Source organism: Oryza sativa, chromosome 2, assembly GCF_034140825.1.
Source record: "Oryza sativa Japonica Group chromosome 2, ASM3414082v1".
In the NCBI taxonomy this organism is placed as follows: domain Eukaryota; kingdom Viridiplantae; phylum Streptophyta; class Magnoliopsida; order Poales; family Poaceae; genus Oryza; species Oryza sativa.
Window position 1 is genome coordinate 3,029,987 of NC_089036.1, and position 26,756 is coordinate 3,056,742.

Sequence of the window (26,756 nt, forward strand, 5' to 3'; positions counted from 1 at the left end):
GGCTTGAGACGAGTTGCCTAGAGGCTTTCGTCTTGACGGGATGGGGCAAGGCGTGTGTCAGACCGCCAGTCGCCACCTAACCCTTGATCTGACCGGTCTGTGACTGGTCACAGACCGGATAAAAGAGCGTGCTGCACTGCGTTGCACGCAGCGTAACACGCTTGACCAGACTGCAATAAATGCTGTTAGGTGAGCACAGCTGTGCTCACTTATCCCATATATATGGCGCAGACTTCTTTAAGGGGTCGGGGTGCCTCGGCCCTCGGGGCCGGGGCAAGCGCAACCCGACCCCCCCTCGGGGGAAATCACGAGGAGGGCGGACACCTCACCCTCGGGCCCAATCGTCCCCGAAGGTGCCAGGCCACGTGGGCGATTGCGTCTGCCTCAAGCCTCTGGTCATGATACTCCCGGTCCCATATCACCGACAATCGCAGTTATCACATGCGGTAACTTTTTCAGTTTTTGAAACCATGGTATATCTCGCGTTAACCATGTGGTTTTTATGATAACTGTGTTGTTACCGTGGTAACCACCAAACCGTGAGATGGTGGTAACCACCAAACCGCGGTTTGGTAAACCCTGGATATCACTGATCATATCTACACTACTTATTTGAAAGATGGGACGACCAATCTCGTCATGCTTCTTGCAATGAGTGCTTTATACTACTCTTAGCCGCAACCAAAATTTAAATTTCAAAACTTAATTTTAAAACTATTTTTTATGATTTTATCATAGTATATATAACAGTTTTACCCATAAATTAATTTTTAATTACTAATAGTTACCGCTTTTAATCAATTATAGGCGAAACGATGTGACTCGATATCAAACCAGCAGCACCACTCTGGCTATGTAGCGTTTGTTAAAGCGATTAGCTCGTTGGCTTACTAACAAAATATTTAATTAGTATATAATTAATTAAGTATTAATTATTATATACCAGGATGAATGGATTTGTTTTAATTTTAAAGTTCTTCTATATACAGAAAGTTTTTAAAGATTTATACCGTTTAGCAGTTTTAAAAATATATCCGTAACGTCGTAATAGCCTATAGAAACAAGAACGGCCCCCTTAGCTTAGGGTTTATTCCATAGTAAAAAAACCGGACCGGCAGTTGAACCAGAAAAAACTGAAACCGGCCACCTTGATGGTTCGGTTCTGCTTAAAGACCGTCCCTGCAATCAAATCGGTAAAAAAGGGGTGAACCGGCCATTTTTTCTTGAACCAGTGAACCGGCGGCGGTTTTTTTTAAGAATCGAACCGGTTTTTAGTTTGTCGAACCGGTTTTTAATTTATCCTATGGCAGTATGACATTATAAATTTATTATGTTACCACATCACATTTATTTTTTTTAATGTTGTGACCATATAATAATAGATATACTGGTTTACTCATGCATATGTTCACCAATTTTTTATGGTTCTATATTAAAAATAATATAAATCAAATATAATATTTATAAATAAAAAACCAGCGGTTCGACCGATCACCTGGCAGAGCCGACAGTCAGAGCGTGTCGACCCCCGGTCCGTTTTTTTTTTCCTATGGTTTATTCCAGTCTACGACGCGGAGCGGAGGAGAGGACGGTAGGTATGGCCCTCGCGGTCCATGGCGGCGACGCCGAAGACGACGCCATTAACAAATCTGAATGCAGCAGACCGAGCAACTGTTGGCAAGGTACATATAATTATGAAGATTATTCCATTAGCTTGACCCCAATTTATTGTTCACACACATTCATACTGCATAATGCATGTAAATGCATCATACATTCATACTCTAAGACGCGCGCACAAAAAGACACAGCTATTAATTTGCCTCTACGCATGTTAAGAATGTGCTCCTCTGGCCTCCTGTCGATATCTACGCATGTTAAGAATGTGTAGATCATTGTTACACATGTTAAACTCTGAAATAAAGTTGAGTTTGTTTAGTGCCTCAGATAGTGGACCAGGGAGATACTTCCTCAGTCTTAAAATAAGCTAACCTATTATGGGATTAAAATAAGCTGACCTATTATAGGATGTTATATATTCTATACTACGAATCTAAATAGACACATATCATATTACGTTAGTTTATTTTGAGATAGAGGGGACAACACATAATATTAGGTTAGTTTATTTTGAGATAGAGGGGATAGAGGGTGTACCTCCTCGTGCAATATTTACCTCTTCACTTTAGAATTAAAAACTATCCTTCCCTACTTTATCGAAAACCGTAAAATTGATGACTTTCAATCAACACAGTATAAACATCAACTAAAATCAATTGATTTTCATAAAACGATCACTGACGGTTTCTTAAAAACCAAGCGGTATTTTCTCACATTCATGTTTAGCTTAATAGTCACTGGTAGAGAAACCATCTTTGGTCGGTCGACCCAAATCCAAAATAGTTCTAGTTCCATTAAAAATCGGGACTAAATATGATTTTTAGTCCCAGTTAATAAGAGGAAGATCTTTAGTCCCGGTTGTAAATCATCTTTAGTCCCGTTTGGTAACTCCAACCCGGACTAAAGTTCATTTTTAGTCCCAGTTGATTCCATGTCAGGCCGTGTCAGGGCCCTAGAATCTTTAGTCCCGGTTAGTAACACCAACCGGGACTAAAAACCTATTTTTAGTCCCGGTTGGTGTTACTAACAGGGAATAAAAATCAAAACACACTATATAATCCATAGTACCGATCCTCTTTTCCCGTCCACATAACAAACTCCTCCCTCTGTCTCTTTTTTTCCTCTCTAACTTCTTATCTCTTTTCTTATCTCTAACTCCCCCTCCTCTTCTTCCTTTTTTCCTTCACCCCATAGTGAAGAAGCGTGCAGGAAGCCGGCGCGGCGGCGGCGGTAGGCGGCCGGCGTGGAGGCGGCCTGCGCGGCGGCGCGGGGGCCGCGCGGCGGCGCGGAGGGGAGGAGGGGAGGCGGCAGTGGCCGCCGGCCGGATTTTTTTTCTTTTTTTTTTTGAGATGTGAATCTGTGATGTATTTTTGTGTGAGATATGAATCTGTGATGAATTTTTAGAACCCTGTGATGTAATTTTTTTAAGAGTTTGTGATGTATTTGGAGATGATCTATTTTTTAAGAGTTTGTGATGTATTTGGAGATGATTTATTTGAGGATTTGAGGATTTGGAGATGTTCTGTGATATGTGATGATTTGGATATGGGAGGGGACGATGTGAAATCAATATTCAATATTAAAAACAGAAAAAAAAAGAAAAAATATCTTTAGTCCCGGCCATCTTTAGCCCCGGTTGGTAAAGATCGATTTTTAGTCCCGGTTATTTGAACCGGGACTAAAGATAGCGATCTTTAGTCCCGGATTCGTAGTCCCGGTTGGGGGTTACGAACCGGGACTAAAAAGCACTTCTCCACCAGTGAGTGGTATCTTCTCGTCATGTGTGATGATATTATTTCACTTATCAAAGATGACATACTATATTATATATTCATGATAGATTCTAATTCATTTCAAAGAACAAAAATGTCCCGCATTATCTCACATTCATGTTTAGCTTAATAGTGGTATCTTCTCGTCATGTCTGATGATATTATTTCACTTATCAAAGATGACATACTATATTCATGATAGATTCTAATTCATTTCAAAGAACAAAAATGTCCCGCATTATCCACCGTTTTTTTAGTAAATTGTATTTTGCACCAGGTAAAATGCATCACGTTTCGTTTTGCACCAGATTTATTACATACTTTCACTTAACATCAAATTGTATTGAAATAAGTTTCACTATATCATCAAATCTATTAAAATTTCATGAAAACTCATAAGTTATGAAGGGAACTTTGTGAAACATGGTAAAATTTGAAGAGGTTTCAAAAATTTTACTTATATTTTACAGGATTTCTTTTAATTATATGATGAAACCTAATGCAAAGTGAAATTTATTTTGATATACAATGATGTAGAGTGAAAGTCTATGCTAAGCCGAATGCAAACTGAAAAATGAAGTATATTCTACCCTATGTAAAAAGAGGTAAGAATGCAATAGCCCTTTTAAAATTTTAATCGCCTAGGCTTCGTAGAGTGAGCCATGGCAGCAGTAGGTGATGATGGGCTGGATATCCTCACATGAAATAAGTCCAGTGGTCATCCCTCAACTTTACATCGAGCTTGTTTGATATCCCTTGTCCCTAATACCAGAAATCTTCACCCCTAAACAGGTGTGGAGACAGCGTGGGGCCGTGGGGGCGGGGGGTCTTTAGACCCCCTACCCCCTAATAGACCATTAGAGCCCCCATAATACCCCCTAAAATTCTAATTCATATATTTATAGATGAGGGACTAATATAGACTTTGTTTGAGGTTGTTAGAAGGCTCAAAAGGCTAAGAAGGCCCAAAAAATCCTAACCCAACCCTAAATCTCTCTTAGTTGCTCTTGGTTATTTTAGTTTAACCCTCGCTATAGTTTTATCCTAGCTCCGCCACTGCCCCTAAACTGTATAAATCAGTGCAACTTTGGTGCCATAACAGTTTCAGCGGCTGGTTTAGCTCACGTGGCATTCTAGTCAAGAAAAAAATAATACTACCTCCATATTTTAATGTATGACGCCGTTAACTTTTTGTCCAACGTTTGACCGTTCGTCTTATTCAAAAAATTTATGTAATTATCATTTATTTTATTATGACTTGATTCATCATCAAATGTTCTTTAAGCATGACATAAACATTTTCATATTTTCAAAAAAATTTGAATAAAACGAATGGTCAAACGTTACTCAAAAAGTCAACGGCGTCATACACTACAATACGGAGGGAGTAAAAAAAATAGTGGGGCCCACATGTACGGTCCGATGCGGAGCACACGCGGCATGGGTAGGCCGTAGTCTGTAGAGGCTTAGGGAGCGATTCCTCCGCCGCCGCTGCGGCTCTCGCTTCCGGGTGGTTTCTCTTCGCCGGAGCCACCGCATTGACCCATGCCGCCGTTCTGCTAGGGAGGAAGCTGCGGCCTTCCGTTGATGCTGCTCCTCCCCGCCGGCCAAAGGAGCTTCGATCCGAGGTGCTACACTGAGGTCTACGGCACGGGACTACCCCTCGCGCTCGCCTTCGTCGGCGGCGACGGCTAGCTCTACTCCTTCGTCCTCTGCTCCGGCTGGCACCCAATAACAGCCTCCCTCATCCGGCTCTAGCTTAGCACCTCCTCCGCCCTGCTCCTAGTCCTCGCCGGCCTAGCCGCACGAGCTATAAATTCCATGTCGAAAGAGTAGAGAAGGGGCAGCCACCGGCAGGAGAAGGAAGTCGGGCCCTGGCCATGTCCGCCCAAGCCCATGCCGTGATGGAGTCTCTGAGGACTGGCGCGGTGGCCAACGGCATGGAGATGGAGGTCGAGCTCCAACGTGGCGGCACTGCATCATCGAGCTCCCTTGTCCTCCTGCTCTGTACAGGGCCGGCCCTGGCCCTATGCAGCCGAGGCGACCGCCGGGGGCCCATGATGGTGGAGGGGCCAACACCTAATACTAGTAGTCTAGTACCTCATCCGATGTTGAGATCAATGATCTTTATTCAGAATTAAAGGTGTGATTCTTCGATATTCGCGCCTGAGATTCTGAAGTTCGTTATGGATGCAGATTGCTATCCAAATGTTTTAGTTGCCTATCGAAATCTCTTAACTGTACCTATGACTGTAGCTTCAGCTGAAAGAAGTTTCTCAAACTTGAAGTTTTGAAGAACTATTTGAGATCAACTATGTCACAAGAAAGGTTAAATGGCTTGGCTATGTGCTCAATTGAGAAGGATATCTTGAACACTATTGATCTTAATACCGTTATTGATGATTTTGCATCAAGAAATACCCGAAGAAATATCTTTTCATGGGAGCAACGGATATGATGGGGTTTTGTTATTCATTAAGTTAATGAATAATGATATTAGTTCCAAGTTATAAATATATTGTTATTTTTATTTCTTCATAATTACCAGACATGTTAAATTTAATATATGGATGTATTTGTTATCGTTTTGCAAGTAAAATTATTATCTATATATCATAAAATTTTATATATAGTTTAGAGGGCCCATCACGATGAGTTCGCTTAGGGCCCTCAAAATCATAGGACCGGCCCTGGCTCTGTAGCAGCCTCGTAAGCTCCCACTGCGGCCTGCCTCGTCGAGGTCCCCCGTCCTCAAGTCGCTTCTAGCGTCGACGAGCTGAGGAGCTCCCCCACTGGAAGTAGGGATGATGGCGGCGGTGACCTTTGGCAAGGCGACGACGACTTGGAGGGGAGGGCTCAATTCGGTCGCTGCTGCCATTCCGATTCACGATTCACGGCCTTCACGGCTTCACCTCCCTCTCTCCCCTCCCTGATTCAGCCACCACCGGCGCGGAAGGAGATGAGAGAAGACCGGAAGAAGAGATAAATAATAAGGGACAGTAGAGTAAGAAAGTGTGTGTCACTTATATGTGGGTCCCATATATATTTTTTATTTTCGCTGACTCGGATGCCATGTCAGATAAACAACCCTCCATACTGCTGCTAGGGACATGGTTTTAAATATTTGAGGGGTCGATATTTCTGGTATTGGTATTAGGAATTAGGATGTCATTCTTACATACTCGACGTAAAGTTCAGGGACTAGCAGTGGACTTATTCCTCCTCACATTTATACCCGTGTGCTCCCGGCCCAAACAGCTGGACACGAAGCCCGTATGGGCCCAAAAAAGCCCAAGTCATCAGTTCTTCCACCGTCAGCCCGGCCCATGTCGAAGGCCAGGCCGATCTGAACCATCGCCATCCTCGCCGTCCGGCCACCGCCCACCGGCAAACGGCGGCCTCGCTCCCGCTCCGGCGGGCTGCGGGGGCAGAGGCAGGCCGCGGGAGACCGAGAGGCCTACCGTCCGGTGACTCCTAGCTCGAGGCCACCCGCGGGCTATGCTCCTGATTCCTGAGGTAAATCAAAGCTAGTGGAGTACCATGGCTTGGTTGATTCTCCAGTGTTGTTTAGAGATCGGGGAAGGTGGCTTCAAATGCTTGGTTGAGATTTATGGCGTTTCTCGATGCGGTATTGCAGTGTCGTTTGGTTGCGGATTAGCGGCCCGCGCGTGGTGGATTGGAGATACAGCACTCGAAATATAGTCACAACTTGATACTGCAGGTACATTTGTATTCATGCATAATCGTGACATGATTCGGTTACTATCAGATTTCAGTTTATTTTAGTTCCTTCCAGTTTTCTACTTATTGAAGCAGATTGTATTAACTCAATTTCACTACTACATCACAAAGCTGGACAATCAAGTAAGTTTTGCCTGGCCTGGGGTGTCAATATGTCATCTTGCTGGGGCTGGAGCCACTGAATTAGCCTTGCTGAAGTGAGAACCACTTGAGATCACTAGCCACTGCTTATCTTCTAACCAGCATGGCACATTATTTATCGACTTGATCATAACTGGTTTAGCCAAAATATCTGGGCATGGTTATCTGATCATATAGCACACCTACTCCAAAGAACACACCAAATGCAATTGCAAACACTACCTTGTCAATATACTGCTTTGCGGAGATAGGGGTTGTTGGAGCTGCTACCGCTGAATTGCAATGGTGTTCAAGCATAGGGCTGCATAGCTTTGGGTTCCCAGCAAAACTAGAACTTAGGAATGTGCTGAACTGGCCTCCAATTGGTACAGGCCCTTCAAGGTCATTGTAGGAAACATTGAATTCAGAAAGGAAATGAAGGTTCACCAGCCCTGATGGGATTGGACCTGTCAGATGGTTGGAAGACAGGTCTAGCACCATCAGATTCTTGAGGTTGCTGATCGCTTGTGGGATCTCCCCGTTTAAGTTGTTGAAGCTCAAGTTGAGTGAAAGCAGTTCTTTCAACTGACCAATCTCCATGGGGATCACACCACTTAATTTGTTGTTACCTAGATTCAACATTTTTGGGAATGCACTAGTCGCACGGTACTGAAAACACAAACATGCGCCCACATAAACTGTAAAAGGGGAGACTATTAGGTCAGGGTGATCTTCAATCTTGTCCGATTTTAGCATTGGCATCTGCATCAATGCTGTTGGTATTTCTCCAGTGAGGCTATTATTCGATATGTCAACATACTTAAGGAAGTTAAGGCTACTGATCCAGGTTGGTATTGGTCCACTGAGTTGATTGTTATATAATGCTAAAAGTTGCAAACTTCTGAGCTTTGATAGCCAATTAGGTATTTTTCCAGTCAGTGCACAATCATTTATGCCGAGACCCTGAATATTCTTAAAACCATCAATTGTTTCATCCTCTGGCATAGCTTCATGCATGAAGTTGCCACCGAGTAGCAAGACAGTGAGATTCCTTAAGTTCTTCAATATGTGGAGTGTATTTGTAATATTTTTAAAATTGTTGTAGGAAAGAGATATGAAGGTGATGGACTTCAAATTTTCTATTTTCTTTGTCAACTCTCCATGAAGCTTGTTTGTGGATAGCCGCAACCAAGTCAAATTACTGCATGAGTAGATGCTTTCTGGAATTGTGCCAATGAAGTAATTTGAAGATAAATCTAAAATTTTCAGATTGGGCAAGGTGGAGAAGTTAACCTTGGCAAGCTCTCCCTTCAACTTATTTTTCTTGAGGTTGATAGTAACTAGATTTGTGCAATCACCCAAGGTTGGTGGCAGCTCTCCAGATATGTTGTTTTCTTCCATGTGAAGTTCTTCTAGTCTCTTCAGTTGACCTATAGAATCTGGGATTTTGCCACTGAATCTGTTCCCACCGAGATCAAGAAAACCTAGATTACTGAGCTTTATCATTAGTGCATCGTCAATTATTCCTTGCAAGTGGTTATTAGGAAAGGAGAGGTACTCCAATGAGGTGGCTCTGAAGAGATCATCTGGCAGGGTCCCAATGATGTTGTTTTGGCCAACCCTGAGCATTCTAAGGGAGGAGCATTTACCTATTCCAGGGGGGATGCTGCCACTGAATTGGTTGTAAGAAAGGTCAAGCACAGCAAAGGATGGTGAGCTGATGCAGAAAGAGGAAGGTATGTGCCCACTAAAACTGTTGTTGCTCGCATTGATTGCTACCAGGTTGCTCATTTTCTCCCATGTTGTGGAGGGAAATGCTCCCGTAAACAGGTTGCTTGAGATATTCAGTACCTGGAGAGGCCGGTCAGGTGATGACGAATTCAGCTCCTGCAATTCTCCATCCAGGCGGTTGAAGCTGACATCAAGGACGACAATGCTGCTGAATATCAGCTCTGATGGAAGCTCACTGGAGAGTAAGTTGTATGACAGGTTGAGTCGCGACAAGCTGGTGAGCTCGCTCAGGGATGATGAGATGCACCCTTGTAGGCCTCTTGAGGCCAGTAATAGCTCAGTTACTGCACCATCTTCTCCACAGATGATCCCTTCCCAGGTGCAACAATCTGTACTATTCTGCCATGACGCAGCGAGGCCACCATCCTGCGATAGCCTGGTGAGGAACTGGAGGAGGGAGCGCCTCTCCCTCTCGGTGCATGAACCGACAGGTGAGATGAAGGTGAACAGCAGCAACACAAGAACAGGGCCAAAGAAATTTATGCAAAACCTGCTGGTTTTGTTGCTGCACGAAAAATGTGGTATTGGCTTCATGGTTTGTATCAGTTGGAAGCTGTGACAGAATAGCGAGCTTGATTCACCAAGATAGGCTGGTATTGTGGGCAAAACCATAGTTCATGAGCGATATATTGTCGAAGCATCGAAGATTTACAAGTTGGAGTGTTGACCTATGGGTTTACTCGCTGCTACCTCACTGGCTTGCTGCTATGCTTAGGTTTGGAAATTCTGTCCAACTATGGCCGTTTTCTTTTACCAGTCTTATGTTTTGTCTCATGATGCTTCACAGGAGGGCTTCCACTTAAATTGGATCTTTCCTTGTACAAATGGCCACTTGACTGCTATTTGTTAAATTCTCCATTCGTTTACTCCTTAGTCGTAAAGCAGAGTCATAGTCCAGGTCTATGTCATCTACTGATCTACTTTTTATCCCTTTTGTTTTCATGGAGGGAGGTATAGCGTACATTGTGCTTCTAATCTTGATACTTCCAGCAGCTGTATTTTGACTCCGTCATCAGCAACCGATTTGCGACTGATGACTGTTCTTGGCTTGTGATAATATACAACAAATCTGTTGTAAAAGATTACTTCTCTTATCTTGAAATAGTTTGGCTACACTACTACTAATAATGTAATGGATGCAGGTATGTTACATGTTCCCGTGCTGCTGGATTGGAATGCGTTTGCGTTTTCCTGTTTGAACAAAATGTGATCAAGCCTTCAAGTAAAGGCTGTTTTAATCTTTGATGCACTCGGTGTGTGATGTAAAGCTTGTGCTGCTACAGTTCTACCTACTTAGTAGTATTTTGTTTTAATTTTCAGTTTATATCCCTTCGTAGTTCGTTGTTGTTTTCTAAAGAAACTTCGGCGAAGTGTGCGTGAAATTTCTGTCACAGACAAGTTCTTGCAGTCGGCATTCGCGTGTTCCAGATTTTATACAGTATAAAGTCTAATACTACTCCCTCCGTTTCACAATGTAAGTCATTTTAGCATTTCCCACATTCATATTGATGTTAATGAATCTAGACATATGAATGTGGGAAATGCTAGTATGACTTACATTGTGAAACGGAGAAAGTATTATATTATCTTCGATCGCGTTGGCTCTTGTAAGGCCTGGTTTTGTTCCCAAATTTTTTCTTTTAAAAATGTCACATCGAATCTTTGGACACATGCATGAAGTATTAAATATAGATTAAAAATAAAAACTAATTGCACCGTTTGCATGAAAATTATGAGACGAATCTTTTGAGCCTAATTAGTCAATGATTAGCTATAAGTGCTACAGTACCCCACATGTACTAATGACGGCTTAATTAGATTCAAAAGATTCGTCTCGCGGTTTCCAGGCGAGTTATGAAATTAGTTTTTTTATTCGTGTCCGAAAACCCTTTCCGACATCTAGTTAAACATCCGATGTGATATCTAAAAATTTTCTTTTCCCAAACTAAACACACCCTAACAAACTTGTATTTTATATTTCTTGGGGCCCTTATTTCAAGACTGCTACTCCCTCCCAGCGTTTTTTTATGGCCAGGAATTTTTTACTATGCAGCCCTTGTACTAGCATGTCACTCTGGCCGTGTTTAGATTCAATTTTTTTCTTCAAACTTTCAACTTTTCTGTCACATCAAATATTTGGACACATATATGGAGCATTAAATGTAGAAGAAAAAAAAACAATTGCACAGTTTGCCTGTAAATTGCGAGACGAATCTTTTGAGCCTAATTACGCCATGATTTGACAATGTGGTACTACAGTAAACATTTGTTAATGACAGATTAATTAGGCTTAATAGATTCGTCTCGCAATTTACAGACGGAATATGTAATTTGTTTTGTTATTAGTCTACGTTTAATACTTCAAATGTGTGTCCGTATACGTAAAAAAAAATTTGGACACGAACTTTTTTTTTGAGGGAATGCCATTTGTCAAGCTTTATTGATCATTAAACATTGTTACATCGTTTGCCAAGGTGCTTAGAATATAATCAGGAGGTTCATCGTTTGCCAAAGTGCTTATAATATAAAATTTGGACACGAACTAAACACAGCAACTGTCTCCTGCCCTTGTTTTCAAGGAAATATTTGACGGTGGTTATTGTTGAAAAAGTCGAGACGACGTGTACGAGAAAACCGCATGAGGCATGCTGGCCGATATACGTAGCATATCAAGTTCTTGACATTTTTTAGCGAGATCGTTCTAGATCTCCTTTGAAATGGAAGAACTTCACTGATTTTTACGTTCAAAATGTCCTGGCCTGTTTGGCAAGAGAATGAAAGAGGAATGGGAGTTTTAAGGAGGAAGTTGATGGTGGGATTGGTCATGGGAGTTACATTTTTAGTCTCCATTCCTTATTTGGTTTCACATCGAATTCCCTCCAAATCTCACGAATTAACGGGCCTCCCCTAGGTAAGAGATTGATGGGAATTCGACCTTTTAATTCCCCATCCCAAACCCCCTCGAATTCCCAAGTCTTTCAACCAAACTACAGACTTAAACTCCCCATCCCAAACCCCCTCGAATTCCCAAGTCTTCCAACCAAATTACAGACTTAAACTCCCAGATATCATAAACTCCCATTCCCCATCACCAACTCCCTCCAACCAAACAGGCCGTCCATGAAATTCCTCCGTTCCAAAGTACTCGGCTACTCGCTCTATCTAAAAATCTAAAACATACCATTTCCATATTGTAATGTATGACGCTGTTGACTTTTTATTCAACGTTTGACCATTCGTCTCATTCAAAAAACTTATACAATTATCATTTATTTTATTGTGACTCGATTCATCATCAAATGTTCTTTAAGAATGATATAAATACTTTCATATTTGCACGAAAATTTTGAATAAAACGAATGGTCAAACGTTGGTCGAAAAGTCAACGGCGTCATACATTAAAATACGGAGGGAGGGAGTATTTATTCTATCATCGATATTAAGAAGTAATTAACTCGTTCAAGAAGAGCGTCCGCGGCCGGAGGGCAGGAACAGCGATGCGAGGCAGCCGGCGGAGCGGCGGCGGGCCACGAAGTTGCCGTGTGTCCAGGTGGTGGAGTTGCACGGCGCGCTGCACAGCGTCACGTCGCCCGGGTGAAGGGCGTTGTAGTGATCCAGGCACTCCCGCGCGAGCCGCTCGTTGGACTCCTCCTCCCTGAGGGCGGCGGCGCGGCGCCGTCTGGAGTAGTAGTCCTCCTCCAGCGTGATCGGCGGCGGCCATAGCGCCTGCGCCGCCTCCTCGTCGCCGACCATGGCTGCGTCCAGGATTTGCGTCGCGATCGATCGGAGAATCCGGGAGCCTTTCAGGCCCTGTTTAGATGGGAGTCCCTATCACATCGGATGTTTGAAAATTAATTATAAATATTAAACGTAGACTATTAATAAAACCCATCCATAATCTTGGACTAATTTGCGAGACGAATCTAATGAGCCTAATTAATCCATGATTAGCCTATGTGATGCTACAGTAAACATTATCTAATTATAGATTAATTAGGCTTAAAAAATTTGTCTCGTGAATTAGCTTTTATTTATGTAATTAGTTTTGTAAGTAGTCTATATTTAATACTCTAAATTAGTGTCTAAAAATAGGGACTAAAGTTAAGTCCCTAGATCTAAACACCACCAATCTCGGGAAGAAAACGTCAAATACTCCATCAGAGAAGAAATCACCCGATAGAGCAAAATCTCTCGGGAGATCGCCGTTTGATTCGATTCATACTCGTTGCCGTGGGCCCTGAAATAGGTTGGCAACGTTGCATGATGGGCCTCGGCATGCTTAGCTTCTTTTGGTCCTGAGAGGCCTTGTGGCCCTATATCATGGGCCCAAATTGCTATCCTTTTACTGGGTGTGTGGGCTAAAAAGTGGAGCCACGCAGACACGTCAGCAGGAGTAGACAAAATCAATGTGCTATGTAGGACGAAATCGTCGTCCAAACCACTAAGGCTGTGTTCGTTGACAGGTGATAAGGGAGATTGTGAATCGTTTTCCACGCGCACACTTTTCAAACTACTAAACGGTGTGTTTTTTGTAAAAATTTTCTATAGAAAAGTTGTTTTAAAAAATCATATTAATCAATTTTTGAAGTTTAAAATAGTTAATACTCAATTAATCATGCACTAATGGCTCATCTCGTTTTGAGTATCTTCCCAATCTTCTCAATCTCTCTACATGCACTACAATCCCTTTCTCGACTATATTTCAGTTGTCACAAATTACAGACAGAGATCCCAACTCATAAACGTACATGTGCTAGATTTATGTGGCAACCATCTAAAAAAACAATATTTGAAGGGAGAGACATCCCTCTAAATTTTTAAAATTTTTAAAGAAGACATTGTGAACGTGTTCGAGATTGAACACGGGATCTCAGAATTGAAATCACACACTCCTTACCATTACAGTATCAAATGCATGATGCATCTCAATCTATCTAGCAACCATCTCATAGGTCCAATACCGGCCTGAGGCACTGAACAAGGAGCTCCACTTCCTCTCAAACTTTAACATTTCCAACAATGATCTACAAGGTTCAGATGAGCACATTATCAAGGTCAAGTTTGAGTTTTGATGGGAACCCAAAGCTATGTGGCCCTGTGTTGGGTAATGATTGTGATGATTCAGTAGAGGCAGCTTCCTCGCAGCCATCTCTGAAAAAGAATCCAGCATCAAAAAGTCATTGCAGCGATTGCCTTTGGCGTGTTCTTTGGAATAGGGGTGCTGTATGACCAGCTACTCTTGTCCATCTATTTTGGCTAACAATGGCAACATCTTCATAATTCTGTCCAGACTGTCCTTGCCAATCGTTAATGCCCTGAGTTGCTCGATTTGCATTCAAACTTGGGGCATGTTTAGTTCACTTCAAAATTAGAAATTTGATTGAAATTAGAACGATGTAACGGAAAAATTGAAAGTTTGTGTGTGTAGGAAAGTTTTGATATGATGGAAAAGTTAGAAGTTTGAAGAAAAGGTTTGGAACTAAACTCGGCCTTGTTAATGGCGTCATCGTCACCATGGACCGTGAGGGCCGCACGTACGGACCGTCCTCCACTGCCATTAACAAGGCTGGGACCATCATTTCTATAAGGAAGTCAGTCTGCAAGTTCATATGTGACATCCTGGTTCAATTAAAATGTGAACGAACTCGAGGAAGTTTTTTCGGACCGGCTACAGGGACATCTTCGACATCGTGGTCGCCTTGGTCTGCTGGTCCATATGGAAAGAACGCAATGCGAGGATCTTCGAGCATAGGATGCGCACACCTGAACATCTTGTGGATGATGTCGAGGAAGAAACCCTAGTGTGGAAGACAGCAGGGGTTATTAAACCATGTAATAACGAGAATCACTGATTAGAGTTCGCCTCCGGGCCTGAGGGCCTAGCCAACATCCAATTCGACAGTTTACTGTCATTGTAAGCTATCTGTATTGTTTCATTACCTTTCTTTCTTAATGAAATTGGTCGACCGAATCTTTCGGCCGACCCGGCAAAAAAATTAAAATGTGACATATGTAGCAAATGAGTAAAATGTGACATGTGTGGCAAATGAGTACTGCGTACACTTGATTAGTACTATCTCGCTAGTTGAGCAAATGTACTTATAAGACCTTATCCCTTCAACCATACCATTTTTGGTTGATTACCATTTTACACGAAGTGAAAGGATAAAAATGTAAATAAGATGTTATGTGTGAGGATCCTTTATCATAATGTCGCTACCATTAGAATCACTGGTATGTGGGTTACATCCTCCTATTGCCTCACACGTTAGTGTATGTAATGATAGTATTATTGTGGACCTAAAGCGCAGGTTGTTACACCATGGCTAGCAGCCTAGCAGAAATTGAACTGGTGATTTGGTGAAGGAGCAAAATGACACTAGTCTAACAATAGCTTATTTTGACAGCCCATATATTTATCCCTCTATTCTTGAAAATAATTCGTATATGTGTGTATTTTTCGTTTCGTCTGATCTCTTTTTCATTGCAAATCACTCAGTGCAAGAAGTAGGACGTGATCATTAGTCCCATCTGTTGTTTTCAGATAAGTAGATATGGTCAGTGATCCTGATAAGCACTTATATAATTACTGAGGTAATCTGGAATCGATGAACGAAAGAAATCATGCATGCGTTCCCTGTTCGCAACATAAAACAGTTCACACAAACTTTACTGAAATTTCCATATATAACTACAAAGAACTAGAAAGAACAACTGACACCAGGAAGAATGCAGAAAAGTCTACAATATTATCAAGAAAAGAACATATTTGCCTTGGACCACATAGGACAGTCACCTTCCTGCCATGCCAATTTTAGGATCACATGCTCTAATTGCCAAAGTGAAATTGAAGTACTAAACATAAAATGAAAACAACGTGATAGATAACAGTTTGGCAAATGGGTACTTCAGTTGTCCTATTTAGTCATTCAACCACGAAATTCATACCTCGGGACTTCGAACGCGGTCTGTTCAAACATGCAGGGTTCGAAACATGCATTCAGTTGTGTATATATATCCTCACCGAACAGTGTAACTTTTCGCGAACAAATATTAGTTGCCAAATTCTAAGTCCAAACACTGCTGTGATGGGAGAGATCATGAAGGAGGCACCACATTCTCTGTGGAGAAGCAGGCTAGGGATGCCTTTCTCAGGTCTCGCTGCTGCTGCCTTATTGTTGCTGCTGCTCTCCATGGCCAACTCCACCATTGCATGCCTTGAGCAGGAGAAGAGCTCTCTCCTCCGGTTCCTTGCTGGGCTATCGCATGACAATGGCATCGCCATGTCGTGGCGGAATGGCATCGACTGCTGCGCGTGGGAAGGCATCACCTGCAGTGAAGACGGGGCTATAATTGAAGTCTATTTGGTTTCTAAAGGCCTAGAAGGGCAGATCTCACCATCCCTTGGAGAGCTCAGAAGCTTGCTGTACCTCAACCTGTCCTACAACTTGCTCTCCGGTGGCCTTCCTGAGGAGCTGATGTCCTCTGGCAGCATCATCGTCCTTGATGTCAGCTTCAACCGCCTCGACGGGGACCTGCAAGAGCTGAATTCATCAGTATCTGACCGGCCACTGCAGGTTCTGAATATCTCAAGCAACAGGTTTACAGGAGAATTTCCATCCACCACATGGGAGAAAATGAGGAGCCTGGTTGCAATCAACGCCAGCAACAACAGTTTTACTGGGCAGATAGCTTCCTCTTTCTGTACCGGCTTGCCATCCTTCGCCATGCTTGATGTTAGCTACAACCAGTTCAGTGGCAGCATCCCCCCTGGAATAGGGAAATGCACTGCCCTTAAAGTGCTCAAGGCTGGTCACAACAACATCAGTGGAGCCCTCCCAGATGATCTCTTCCATGCCACATCACTAGAGTGCCTCTCTTTTCCTAACAATGATTTGCAAGGAACAATTGATGGTGTACTCATGATAAAGCTCAGCAATCTGGTTTTTCTTGATCTTGCGTGGAACAGATTCAGTGGCACAATACCAGATTCTATAGGCAAGCTGAAGAGACTACAGGAGTTTCACATGAACAACAACAACATATCTGGGGAGCTGCCATCATCCTTGGGTGATTGCACAAATGTAATCACCATCAACCTTGAAAATAACAAGTTGGCAGGAGAGCTTTCTAAGGTTAACTTCTCCAACCTACACAATCTGCAAGCTTTGGGCCTTTCCTCGAATTACTTCACCGGCACGATTCCAGATAGCATCTACTCATGCGGTACTTTAACTTGGTTGAGGTTATCTCGCAATAAGCTTCAAGGTCAGTTGACGGAGAAATTAGAAAATTTGAAATCCCTTACCTTCGTATCTCTTTCCTACAACAATTTTACAAATATCACAGGTTCACTTCACATACTCAAGAGCTTAAGAAACCTCACTACCTTGCTAATTGGGAGTAATTTCATACATGAAGCTATGCCAGAGGACGAAACAATTGATGGTTTTGAGAATCTTCATGTTCTTGCCATAAATAACTGCGCACTGACTGGAAAAATACCTAATTGGCTCTCAAAGCTAAAAAAGTTGGAACTTCTACTTTTACACAACAATCAACTCAGTGGACCAATACCAACCTGGATCAATAGCCTAAACTTCCTTAAGTATATAGACTTATCCAATAATAGCCTTATAGGGGACATACCAACAGCACTGATGGAGATGCCGATGCTAAAATCCGACAAGATTGAAGATCACCCAGATGGCCCAAGAGTCTCCCCGTTCACAATTTATGTGGGTGTATCTTTGTGTTTTCAGTACCGTGCAGCTAGTGCATTCCCCAAAATGTTGAATCTAGGTAATAACAAATTAAGTGGTCTGATCCCTGTGGAGATTGGTCAGTTGAAAGCACTGCTTTCACTCAACTTGAGCTTCAACAATTTACATGGGGAGATCCCCCAATCGATCAGTGACATCAAGAATCTGATGGGGCTAGACCTGTCTTCCAACCATCTGACAGGTGCAATCCCATCGGCACTGGTGAACCTTCACTTCCTTTCTGAATTCAACGTTTCCTACAATGACCTTCAAGGGCCTGTACCAATTGGAGGCCAGTTCAGCACATTTCCAAGTTCTAGTTTTGCTGGTAACCCAAAGCTATGCAGCCCAATGCTTGTACAGCATTGCAATTTGGCAGAAGCAGCTCCAACCTCCCCTACCTCCACAAAGCAGTATATTGACAAGGTTGTCTTTGCAATTGGATTTGGTGTGTTCTTTGGAATAGGTGTGCTATATGATCAGACAATCATATCCAGATATTTTGGCTAAAGCAGTTCCAATAGAGACAGTCAATAGTGTGTTCTAGCTTCTTCTTTTTAAAGATAATGGAAGCTTTTATTGAACTCAGCAAATTATATCGAGGAGATACGAGAGCACACTCTCGCTCTCTACATGTGTTCTGGCTTAGTGGCCTGTAATGCAATTTTGTAGTTTACTCGAGTGATTTTCACATTTCACTTAGCAAGGCCAAACTCTTTGATGTTCTAGTGAACTTCAGTTGGTACAGTCTGCTCCAACAAGTAGAAAGAAGTAAACTGAAATCTGTCAGTAGATGAGAGTCAAGTGAAACTGTGAAAGTTTTACGTGAATGTAAATGCTCCTCCATTAATTTGCGACTACATTTAGAAATACTTCTCTGAAATTTGGCAAGAGAGGGGATCACAAGTCTGAAACTAACGAACACTGCAATACCGTGATCGACGCGAATACGCGATAGATCTGGCCGAGGCGCCGAGCTATTCGCTGGGCGGTTGTGGAGGATCCCTTCCTGGACGCGGCTCAAATCAGGTGGGGGAGAAGAAGACAAGGCTAACCTCGAGTCCTCCGCTTCTGATCGAGAAGAGCATCTCCGCTACGCCTTCGTCTCGCTTCGGCTGCCGGCGGCAGTGCACGGCGACGACCGGGAACGGCCGTGGGACGACCCATATTATCTGGGCCGTTACGGTATTATGACTTGAGGAATATACTACCTCCATCCCAAAATGTTTGACACCGTTGATTTTTTTAAAAATGTTTGACTGTTCGTCTTATTCAAAAAATTTAGTAATTGTTAATTCTTTTTCTATCATTTGATTTATTGTTAAATATACTTTTATGTATACATATAGTTTTACACATATCACAAAAGTTTTTTTTGAATAAAACGAACGGTCAAACATATTTAAAAAAATCAACGGTGTCAAACATTTAGGGAAGGAGGGAGTAGTGAATAGTCCCTCAAATATAGGTTCAACCTTTTTTTCGGGGAATGCCATTCGGCTAGCTTTATTGATAGGATAAAATTGTTACATCGTTTACCAGATGATTCAGAACACAGCCAGGGGAGGGGGTTCATCGACCCAAGTACAAGAATTTTTTGTCCTAAACGCTAACCTGGCCAGTTCATGAGCCATCTGATTGGAATTTCTATTACAGTGCTCAATAGAAATTGTACCAAAACCATCCCACATCAGCTTGCAATCATCAAACACAGACATAGCCGCTGTAGCAGAAAATCCTCCATCCATCATCGTTGAAACCACCTGCATACAATCAGTTTGTACTATAACATTTTTAGCACCAATGTGTTGCGCCAGGGCCAGCCCATCTCTCAGCGCAAAAGCCTCCGCCATCGTCGGTGCATCAAGGACATATGGAAGAAATGCTTGAGAAGCCGTAACACAAGCTCCCAAGTGATCTCTCAACACCACCCCAGTACCTCCACTTCCCGAATCAATATCGAAAGCAGCATCAACATTGATCATTAGCATTCCTTCAGGAGGTTTCTTCCAACCGTTCTGAATTTTTGTTTTACCTTTCTTATTTGACAACATATAGTTTGTTGTTAAGGTAGCAATGTCTTGTTTTACCTTTCTTATTTGACAACATATAGTTTGTTGTTAAGGTAGCAATAGACATTGCCGACCGAGCAGGGTGCTGTATTCATTCACCATGCACCAACTGTCTTCTCTCCTACCAAATATAACAAGCTCCCTTTAAGATCAATTCTGCCATTCTAATAGCATTCAGATGCGAAACCTTTCCACCCTTTCTTATCACCTCCTCCACCAGAACAGATCCTGACCGGTCGAAACCCAGAATCGGTTGTATTCTGCTCCATATGCCTAGCTGCTTCCAAATCAACTTCAACTCAACTTTGCTCTTTTACAAGTAAAAACCATATGCTTGATATCTTCAACTCAACTTTGCTCTTTTACAAGTAAAAACCATATGCTTGATATCTTCAACTCCTGAAGAACAAACCGGACAACCACCTTGGACTGCAACCTTAATGATATTGTGAGCGGTTTTCACTTTGAGCAACTACTAGCTCCAAATCATATATAGCCAATTCATGCAATAGTTACAATATCTATAAATATATACTCCCTCTGTCCCATGATATAAGAGATTTTGGGTGGATGAAACACATCCTAGTATAATGCGGTCTGTCCTTGGTCGGTTGGCCGACCCGGCAAAAATATTTATTATACTAAGATGTGTCACATCCACCTAAAATCCCTTATATTATGGGACGGAGGGAGTACTACACTATTAATATCTAGTCTCACCTATCATACATATATTATGTTTTGGAATCCGTGTTGTAACTGGCTATAAATCTATAGCCCACTACTCATCTCTCTTTTCTTTTATCTCATCGCTATGGTTAGCTCACAGTATGCTATTGTACCTGCTCTAATATAAGTATGTAACTTGTTGATTAGTTCAACCGACCGAGTACACATACGAGGGCCACAAATCAGTGTCTCCTCTCTTTGATTTTTCTTTCTTTTCTCCCTCCCCTCTTTTCGATGTGGCGGAGCGGATAGCGGAGCAAGCCGACCTCTGCCCCTCTTCTCCGCTGTCGGCTCCTCTTCTTCCCGAGCGAAGAGGAAGGGCAAGGAGCCGAGATGCCGACGGCTGTGAGATGCAGTTGTGAGGAGGGGCACAGAGGAAGGGCTGGCGGCGAGCACGATGCTGCCGCTTGCATTTCTCTCCTCTCCGTATGGCTTGGACGGGCGAAAGACGACTAGGCAATGTGACGCCTGCTCGCCGCTCTTCTTCCTCTTCTCTTTTTTTTTTATCTTAAACGTGCTCTTTATTAGCTCGTTGGTTTAGTACGGTCACGAGATACCAGCACATTTACAAACTCTGGAGGAGGTCAGCCCAAACAGACATCTGACCCGGATCCCAACTCATACTTAGACGAGCAATGTCATGAGCACAACTATTACAGGAGCGACCCACAAAAGACAGTTTAGAATTCCTCTTCTCTGCCTTCTCCTCCAGCACGTCGCCGCGCAATCACCGGCCTTGTCGAGCTTGGCTGCCATATGGGTTAGTTGGACCGTTACGGGATTTCATTTTCTTGCGGCCCAGTAACGGAATTTGGACTTACGTGCGGCCCATTTTGGTTGGGCCTAGGCTCGTCGATTGATCAGCCGCCATGGCCCCCCTCCTCCACGGCGAATTTTTTTTATTTATAATTTTTTTTATTAAAAGTTTTACAAAAATAATTTTCCATTTTGAAAATTAACGGAAATAGTCGCCTACCGCCCTCTGGGAGGGCGATTTTTAAAAATCGCCCTCCCAGAGGGCGGCGAAAATGACGTGGCAGACGGCCGTTCGCTCTCGGGCGACGGCCGTCAACAAAATTTGCAGGCGGCCCCCTTGCCGCCCTCCGCGAGGGCGATTTTCTACTGTGCGGGGGGCCGCCTGCAAATGGGCGGCGAGGGGGGGCATGGAATTTTGCAGGCGGCCCCCTTGCCGCCCTCCGCTAGGGCGATTTTGCACTGTGCGGGGGGCCGCCTGCAAATGGGCGGCGAGGGGGCATGGAATTTTGCAGGCGGCCCCCTTGCCGCCCTGGGGGAGGGCGATTTTGTACTGTGCTCTATATTTTTTTTATATAAATATCAATAGTTATCAAATCTTTTTATATTGAAAACTATACAAGATTAAAATCTCCAAGACTGGTAAAATACAATTTTATTATTTTTTAGGGCATATTTGGAATGTTACCGTACAAATATTTTGTTAATGCCAAAATATAAGCAAGTTTTGGCACTACCAAATATTTGGTAAGGTAAAATTGCATTTGATCATATTTGGTTTGCTGCCAAAATGTAAAATTGTAGTGAAGAATGTTGTACATAATCTCAATTCTAGATTACGTATTACCAATTAATAGGCTTCCATTTTCGTGTGTGGTGTGGTAGTGGGAAAGAAGATATGAAGAGGTTGCCTTCAGATTGTCAATTATATAGCGTCATTTTCACTGCAATATATGTGAACTCAATGAGATACATTATTCATTAGATGTGACAAGACGATCACGCGTGGGCGTGATTCACTTTATGTCAACAGGCAGCGCCGAAAGTTGATAGTGATAACTCGAGCTGCCGCTTTTCATGTGTGCTGTTGTGGACTGTGCGCGCTACTGGATATGGCACTACCGTGAAGCGCCGAAAGTGTGTTGTTGTGAGCATAAGTTGTTCAAGCACCATACGAATGAAAAGAACTACGTAGACGAGACAAACACAAGTAGTACTGCAGTAGTAATAGCAAAAGTAGTACTGCTTTACAAGTTTGTAAGCCAAAAGAAACGGTCACATAAGGACTGAAGAGGTAGAACACTACTGACGAGGCCTCTTACCCCTGTCCCTCCTACCCTGCGCCCTAATGTGCCCCTGGGAGTACGTGAGTCGGTCCGGGGGTACGGCACGGCCAACCCGTCCTGCCTGTACAGGTGTGACCTCTGGCTGCTCCTGAGTGTGCGCCTCTGGAGCTCCTCCAAGCTGAGAGGAGCCTAGTACGTCCTGGTGGTCTGCACCGTGCAAGTCGTCGTCGTAGAACTGGCTAGTAGGACCAGTCCTACCGGCGTGAGACGAAGAGGCCCCAGTACCGAAGATCCCGGCTGCAAATCCTGCTGGACAAGGACCATCAGTTTCGTACAGGTATTTAACAGTATTAATAAAAAGTAAAGTACCGTGTGGGCGAGGGATCGACGCTCCGTGAGAGGAAGAGCTGGCGAACGCGCCCGAAGAGGTGGCGAACGCCCCTGCGGAGCTCGCGGAAGCGCCGGTCGTGCCTGCGAACGCGCTCGAAGGCATACGAGGTCCTGCGATGAGGAAACGTGCAGTTAAAACATGGTGACACATTCGTGCAAAAGCTGAAACAAAAATGAACTAATATCTGGGCTGAACTGTACCGTGCGAAACCGGTGCTGTAGGTCGCACTGCTCCGAAGCTAGGGGCGCTCGAAGACAAACGAGGTCCTGCTCCGACGGTAGGACCGCGAGGCCGTGGGTGTACCGGACCAGCTGGAGGTACGACGTCCACGGCGCTGCGACAGGAGAAGACGCGCATGACCGCACGCATCTTCTCCTGCATCCGGTCGAAGGTCGACCTCTGCTCAACGTCAGTCAAGTGCAAACCTCTGCTCAACCTCACCTGGACTGCGGTGATATCGGCACTGATATCCCGTGCCGCATCAGCCTATGCAAGATGGAAATAAAAAATTCAGTAGTTGTCCTATATTATGCAAGATAAATGACATAATTGTTACCAACAACACTGCTGTACATCTCACTTGCCACAAAAACGTGTGAGCAAGGAAGGTGATGAAGCTTCGGCTTCATACAACTGCAGGTACATCCACCATCCGCCTTCAAGACACATTCCTGCACGGCTTGCTTGCGATAGATACCACGCCTGCTCCTATCAACACACATTATTTCATACCGATGCACTTGTGTGCCTTGAGCAACAACTCTATGTCTCCGTGCCTTTTTGATTTTATCTTCCATGTACTTTGTCACTACGTTGCCAAACACTATGTTGTTATCGGCCATGGACGGACCAATTTTCTTGTATCGATCCCTAAAGTAGGCTTGCATGCCGTGAAGGATGAATTCAACAATAGCAACCAATGGAAGTACCCGAACTCCTCGCATTACCCAGTTGTACACCTCTGCCAAATTGGTTGTCATTATGCCATACCGAGATCCATCGGTGTCGAACAATAGAGCCCACTTCTCCTTAGGCTCATTCTCAATCCACTGAGAGAAATTTCTGATGGCCGACCCTGACCTCCTTCTCATTGTTGGTGGGTCATCATGTAATGCACCAAGAGGTATGGGAGGCTCGTCACCTTCAACTCGTGGTCTGCGAGATTGCTCATCTGTTTGCTTCGTTGTCAACTCATCCAACTTGTCCCACAACTCATTAAATTTCTTCTCTTGGTTCTGTGCACAGAGCCTCTTAAAGAGATCCATAAGATGCTTGTTCTTGAATTGCTTGTAGAAATTTGCACCCATGTGACGCATGCACCACCGACTCCGAACATCAGGCCACTTAGCTGGAAGTCCCTTCTCATCCCAACCGTTCTGCAAGTAGTCAATAGCCCGCAACATACCCGCATGACGATCATGTATAAGGCAAACGTTGGGCCTCATACGCACCACTGCAATGTGCACTCTCTCTAGGAACCAGTACCAGCTTTCAGTGTTCTCACTCTCTACAAATGCGAAAGCCATAGGTAGAACCTGGTTGTTCCCATCACACCCAATTGCTGTCAATATCTGACCTCGGTATTTACCTGTCATAAAAGTTCCATCTATGCATAGAACAGGTCGACAATGCACAAAAGCATTGATGCAAGCACCCAATGAGAAAAAGGCTCTTTGCAGCACACTCTTTGTTCGATCTTCAACCGATGTAAATGTATGTAGGTCATAGTAAGTATTATTATTCCTCTGGGCAATGGTGGCTAACAAACGAGGCAAATTATCATAAGAAGCTTCAAATGTGCCATACCTCATCTCAATGATCTTTTGTTTGGCTCTCCAGGCCTTTGCATAGCTTATGGTGTACTTGAATTTGTTCTCGATGTGCCTAATAATTGATTTTGGTTCAAAGCCAATGTTACCAACAACACTGCTGTACATCTCACTTGCCACAAAAGCTGAAGTGATGTTTCGGTGATACTTCTCCACCCCTTGTAAGTAGCACTTGTGCTCGGTCACAATGCTAACTTTCCAATAATCATTCCATTTACCCTTATATGCATGGACACGCCACGGACATTCTTCCTTCATGCACCTCACTTCATACACATAATTTGTTGACTTGACCACCCTAAACTCTCTCTGCAATGAAACTGCCCAATGCTTCACCGCCTCCTTCATCTCATCCTTATGAGCATACCTTGCACCCTCAATTACCTCGTTCTCCTTATACTCCCAGGGTACATGATCACCCTCTGATATAACAAGACCAGAGAAGTCCTCATTTGCCCAATCAGTGGCCATTACATCACCTTCCTCATCGGATGATGCGTCGTCCTCCGCTTGCTCATTATCCGAATCTTCCCTCTCCATTTCATCAACAATTATACCGACTCTCTCCCCCTCATCCGCCATGCCCATGGCCTGCTCCTCCCTTGGTTGATTTTCCTCATTTTGCATCGATGGTCCAACAACATCCCCTGCATTGCTAGGACCCTCCACATCTTCGGTTTGCATTGAAACATTTGTATCTTTCTCTTGTACCGACACAAATATAACGAGGGGCCATGACCGTTCAAAAGCCATTTCCACATACCGTCTCCAAGCAGCAGTGCTGTCCATCGGCATTAGTTCCCAAAAATAACCTTCTATTGCACGACTCACTACAACAGATACTGACATTGTGTAGACTTCTTGGTCTATTCTAAATCCTCTCAACAACCAACTATAAATTGACTCAAATGTTCTCTCCGCAGGCCTATCGATGCCCTTAGATGTCATTACAAAATCTGACAGATCAACACCATCTGGACCAAATCTAATATTTCCTTCACCGTGAACTATCTGAAATGTGACCTTACTTGACATTGTGCCTGATGAAAACAATAACTGCGTTAACCTCGCATTTCTGTACTACGCCCTAAGTTACATTCTCTACAATATTGTTCTCTAAATTTCTAAAAGTAGGTTACATTCTCCAGATCAAACTAAACTACATCTTACAATTAACACTACTGTCTATGTCTCAATTCATACTATTATATTCTATGCTCTGGATCTACACATATGTGCTGTGTGCTACAGATCTGCTAAAATATATGGAACTAAAACTAAAACGCAACATATGTACTCAAACGTAATATATTAGTACAAATGCAAAAGATGTATGGGAGCATACCTGTGATGAAGTGAGCGAACCAGCAGGGCTTCGCCGCTCCCCTTCTGCTGCCCTCCCCTCTCTCTCTCTTTCGTTTTTTTGGATTTTTAGTGAATATAATGAAATTTCACAGGGGAGGGGCTGGGCTTTATAGGGGGGAGGCAAAAATCGCCCTCCCCCAGGGCGGCAAGGGGGCCGCCTGCAAAATTCCATGCCCCCTCGCCGCCCATTTGCAGGCGGCCCCCCGCACAGTACAAAATCGCCCTAGCGGAGGGCGGCAAGGGGGCCGCCTGCAAAATTCCATGCCCCCCCTCGCCGCCCATTTGCAGGCGGCCCCCCGCACAGTAGAAAATCGCCCTCGCGGAGGGCGGCAAGGGGGCCGCCTGCAAATTTCGTTGACGGCCGTCGCCCGAGAGCGAACGGCCGTCTGCCACGTCATTTTCGCCGCCCTCTGGGAGGGCGATTTTTAAAAATCGCCCTCCCAGAGGGCGGTAGGCGACTATTTCCGTCAATTTTCAAAATGGAAAATTATTTTTGTAAAACTTTTAATAAAAAAAATTATAAAT

At 43.6% G+C, this 26,756-nt stretch overlaps 2 protein-coding genes across 12 annotated transcripts; one reads left to right on the plus strand and one right to left on the minus strand.

The window, feature by feature from the left end:
* Window positions 1-6,730: 6,730 nt before the first annotated feature.
* On the plus strand, window positions 6,731-10,124 carry LOC112937935 (uncharacterized). Of its 6 annotated transcripts, none has more exons than XR_010739679.1 (5): window positions 6,731-6,908; window positions 7,030-7,113; window positions 8,523-8,616; window positions 8,798-8,989; window positions 9,084-10,124. XR_010739679.1 is itself a non-coding variant. In XM_026023209.2 (4 exons), exon 4 carries the CDS (start codon window positions 8,974-8,976, stop codon window positions 9,601-9,603), a length of 630 nt encoding a protein of 209 aa, XP_025878994.1. In that variant the 5' UTR covers window positions 6,731-6,908; window positions 7,030-7,113; window positions 8,523-8,616; window positions 8,847-8,973; the 3' UTR covers window positions 9,604-10,124. The 6 variants fall into 6 exon arrangements, 2 of the variants coding, with proteins under 2 accessions (XP_025878994.1, XP_025878997.1); XR_003240788.2 differs by having other exon boundaries at window positions 8,847-8,989; window positions 9,064-10,124; XR_010739678.1 differs by having other exon boundaries at window positions 8,847-8,989.
* Window positions 10,125-15,935: 5,811 nt separating this feature from the next.
* Window positions 15,936-18,966, minus strand: LOC4328347 (uncharacterized). Of its 6 annotated transcripts, none has more exons than XR_010739038.1 (3): window positions 18,862-18,966; window positions 16,475-16,579; window positions 15,936-16,374 (listed from the first exon to the last, which is right to left on the minus strand). XR_010739038.1 is itself a non-coding variant. In XM_015769117.3 (3 exons), exons 1-3 carry the CDS (start codon window positions 16,771-16,773, stop codon window positions 16,045-16,047), a joined length of 558 nt encoding a protein of 185 aa, XP_015624603.1. In that variant the 5' UTR covers window positions 16,774-16,933; the 3' UTR covers window positions 15,936-16,044. The 6 variants fall into 6 exon arrangements, 2 of the variants coding, with proteins under 2 accessions (XP_015624603.1, XP_015624606.1); XR_003240790.2 differs by having other exon boundaries at window positions 15,936-16,391; XR_010739036.1 differs by having other exon boundaries at window positions 16,443-16,579.
* Between the last annotated feature and the right edge of the window lie 7,790 nt (window positions 18,967-26,756).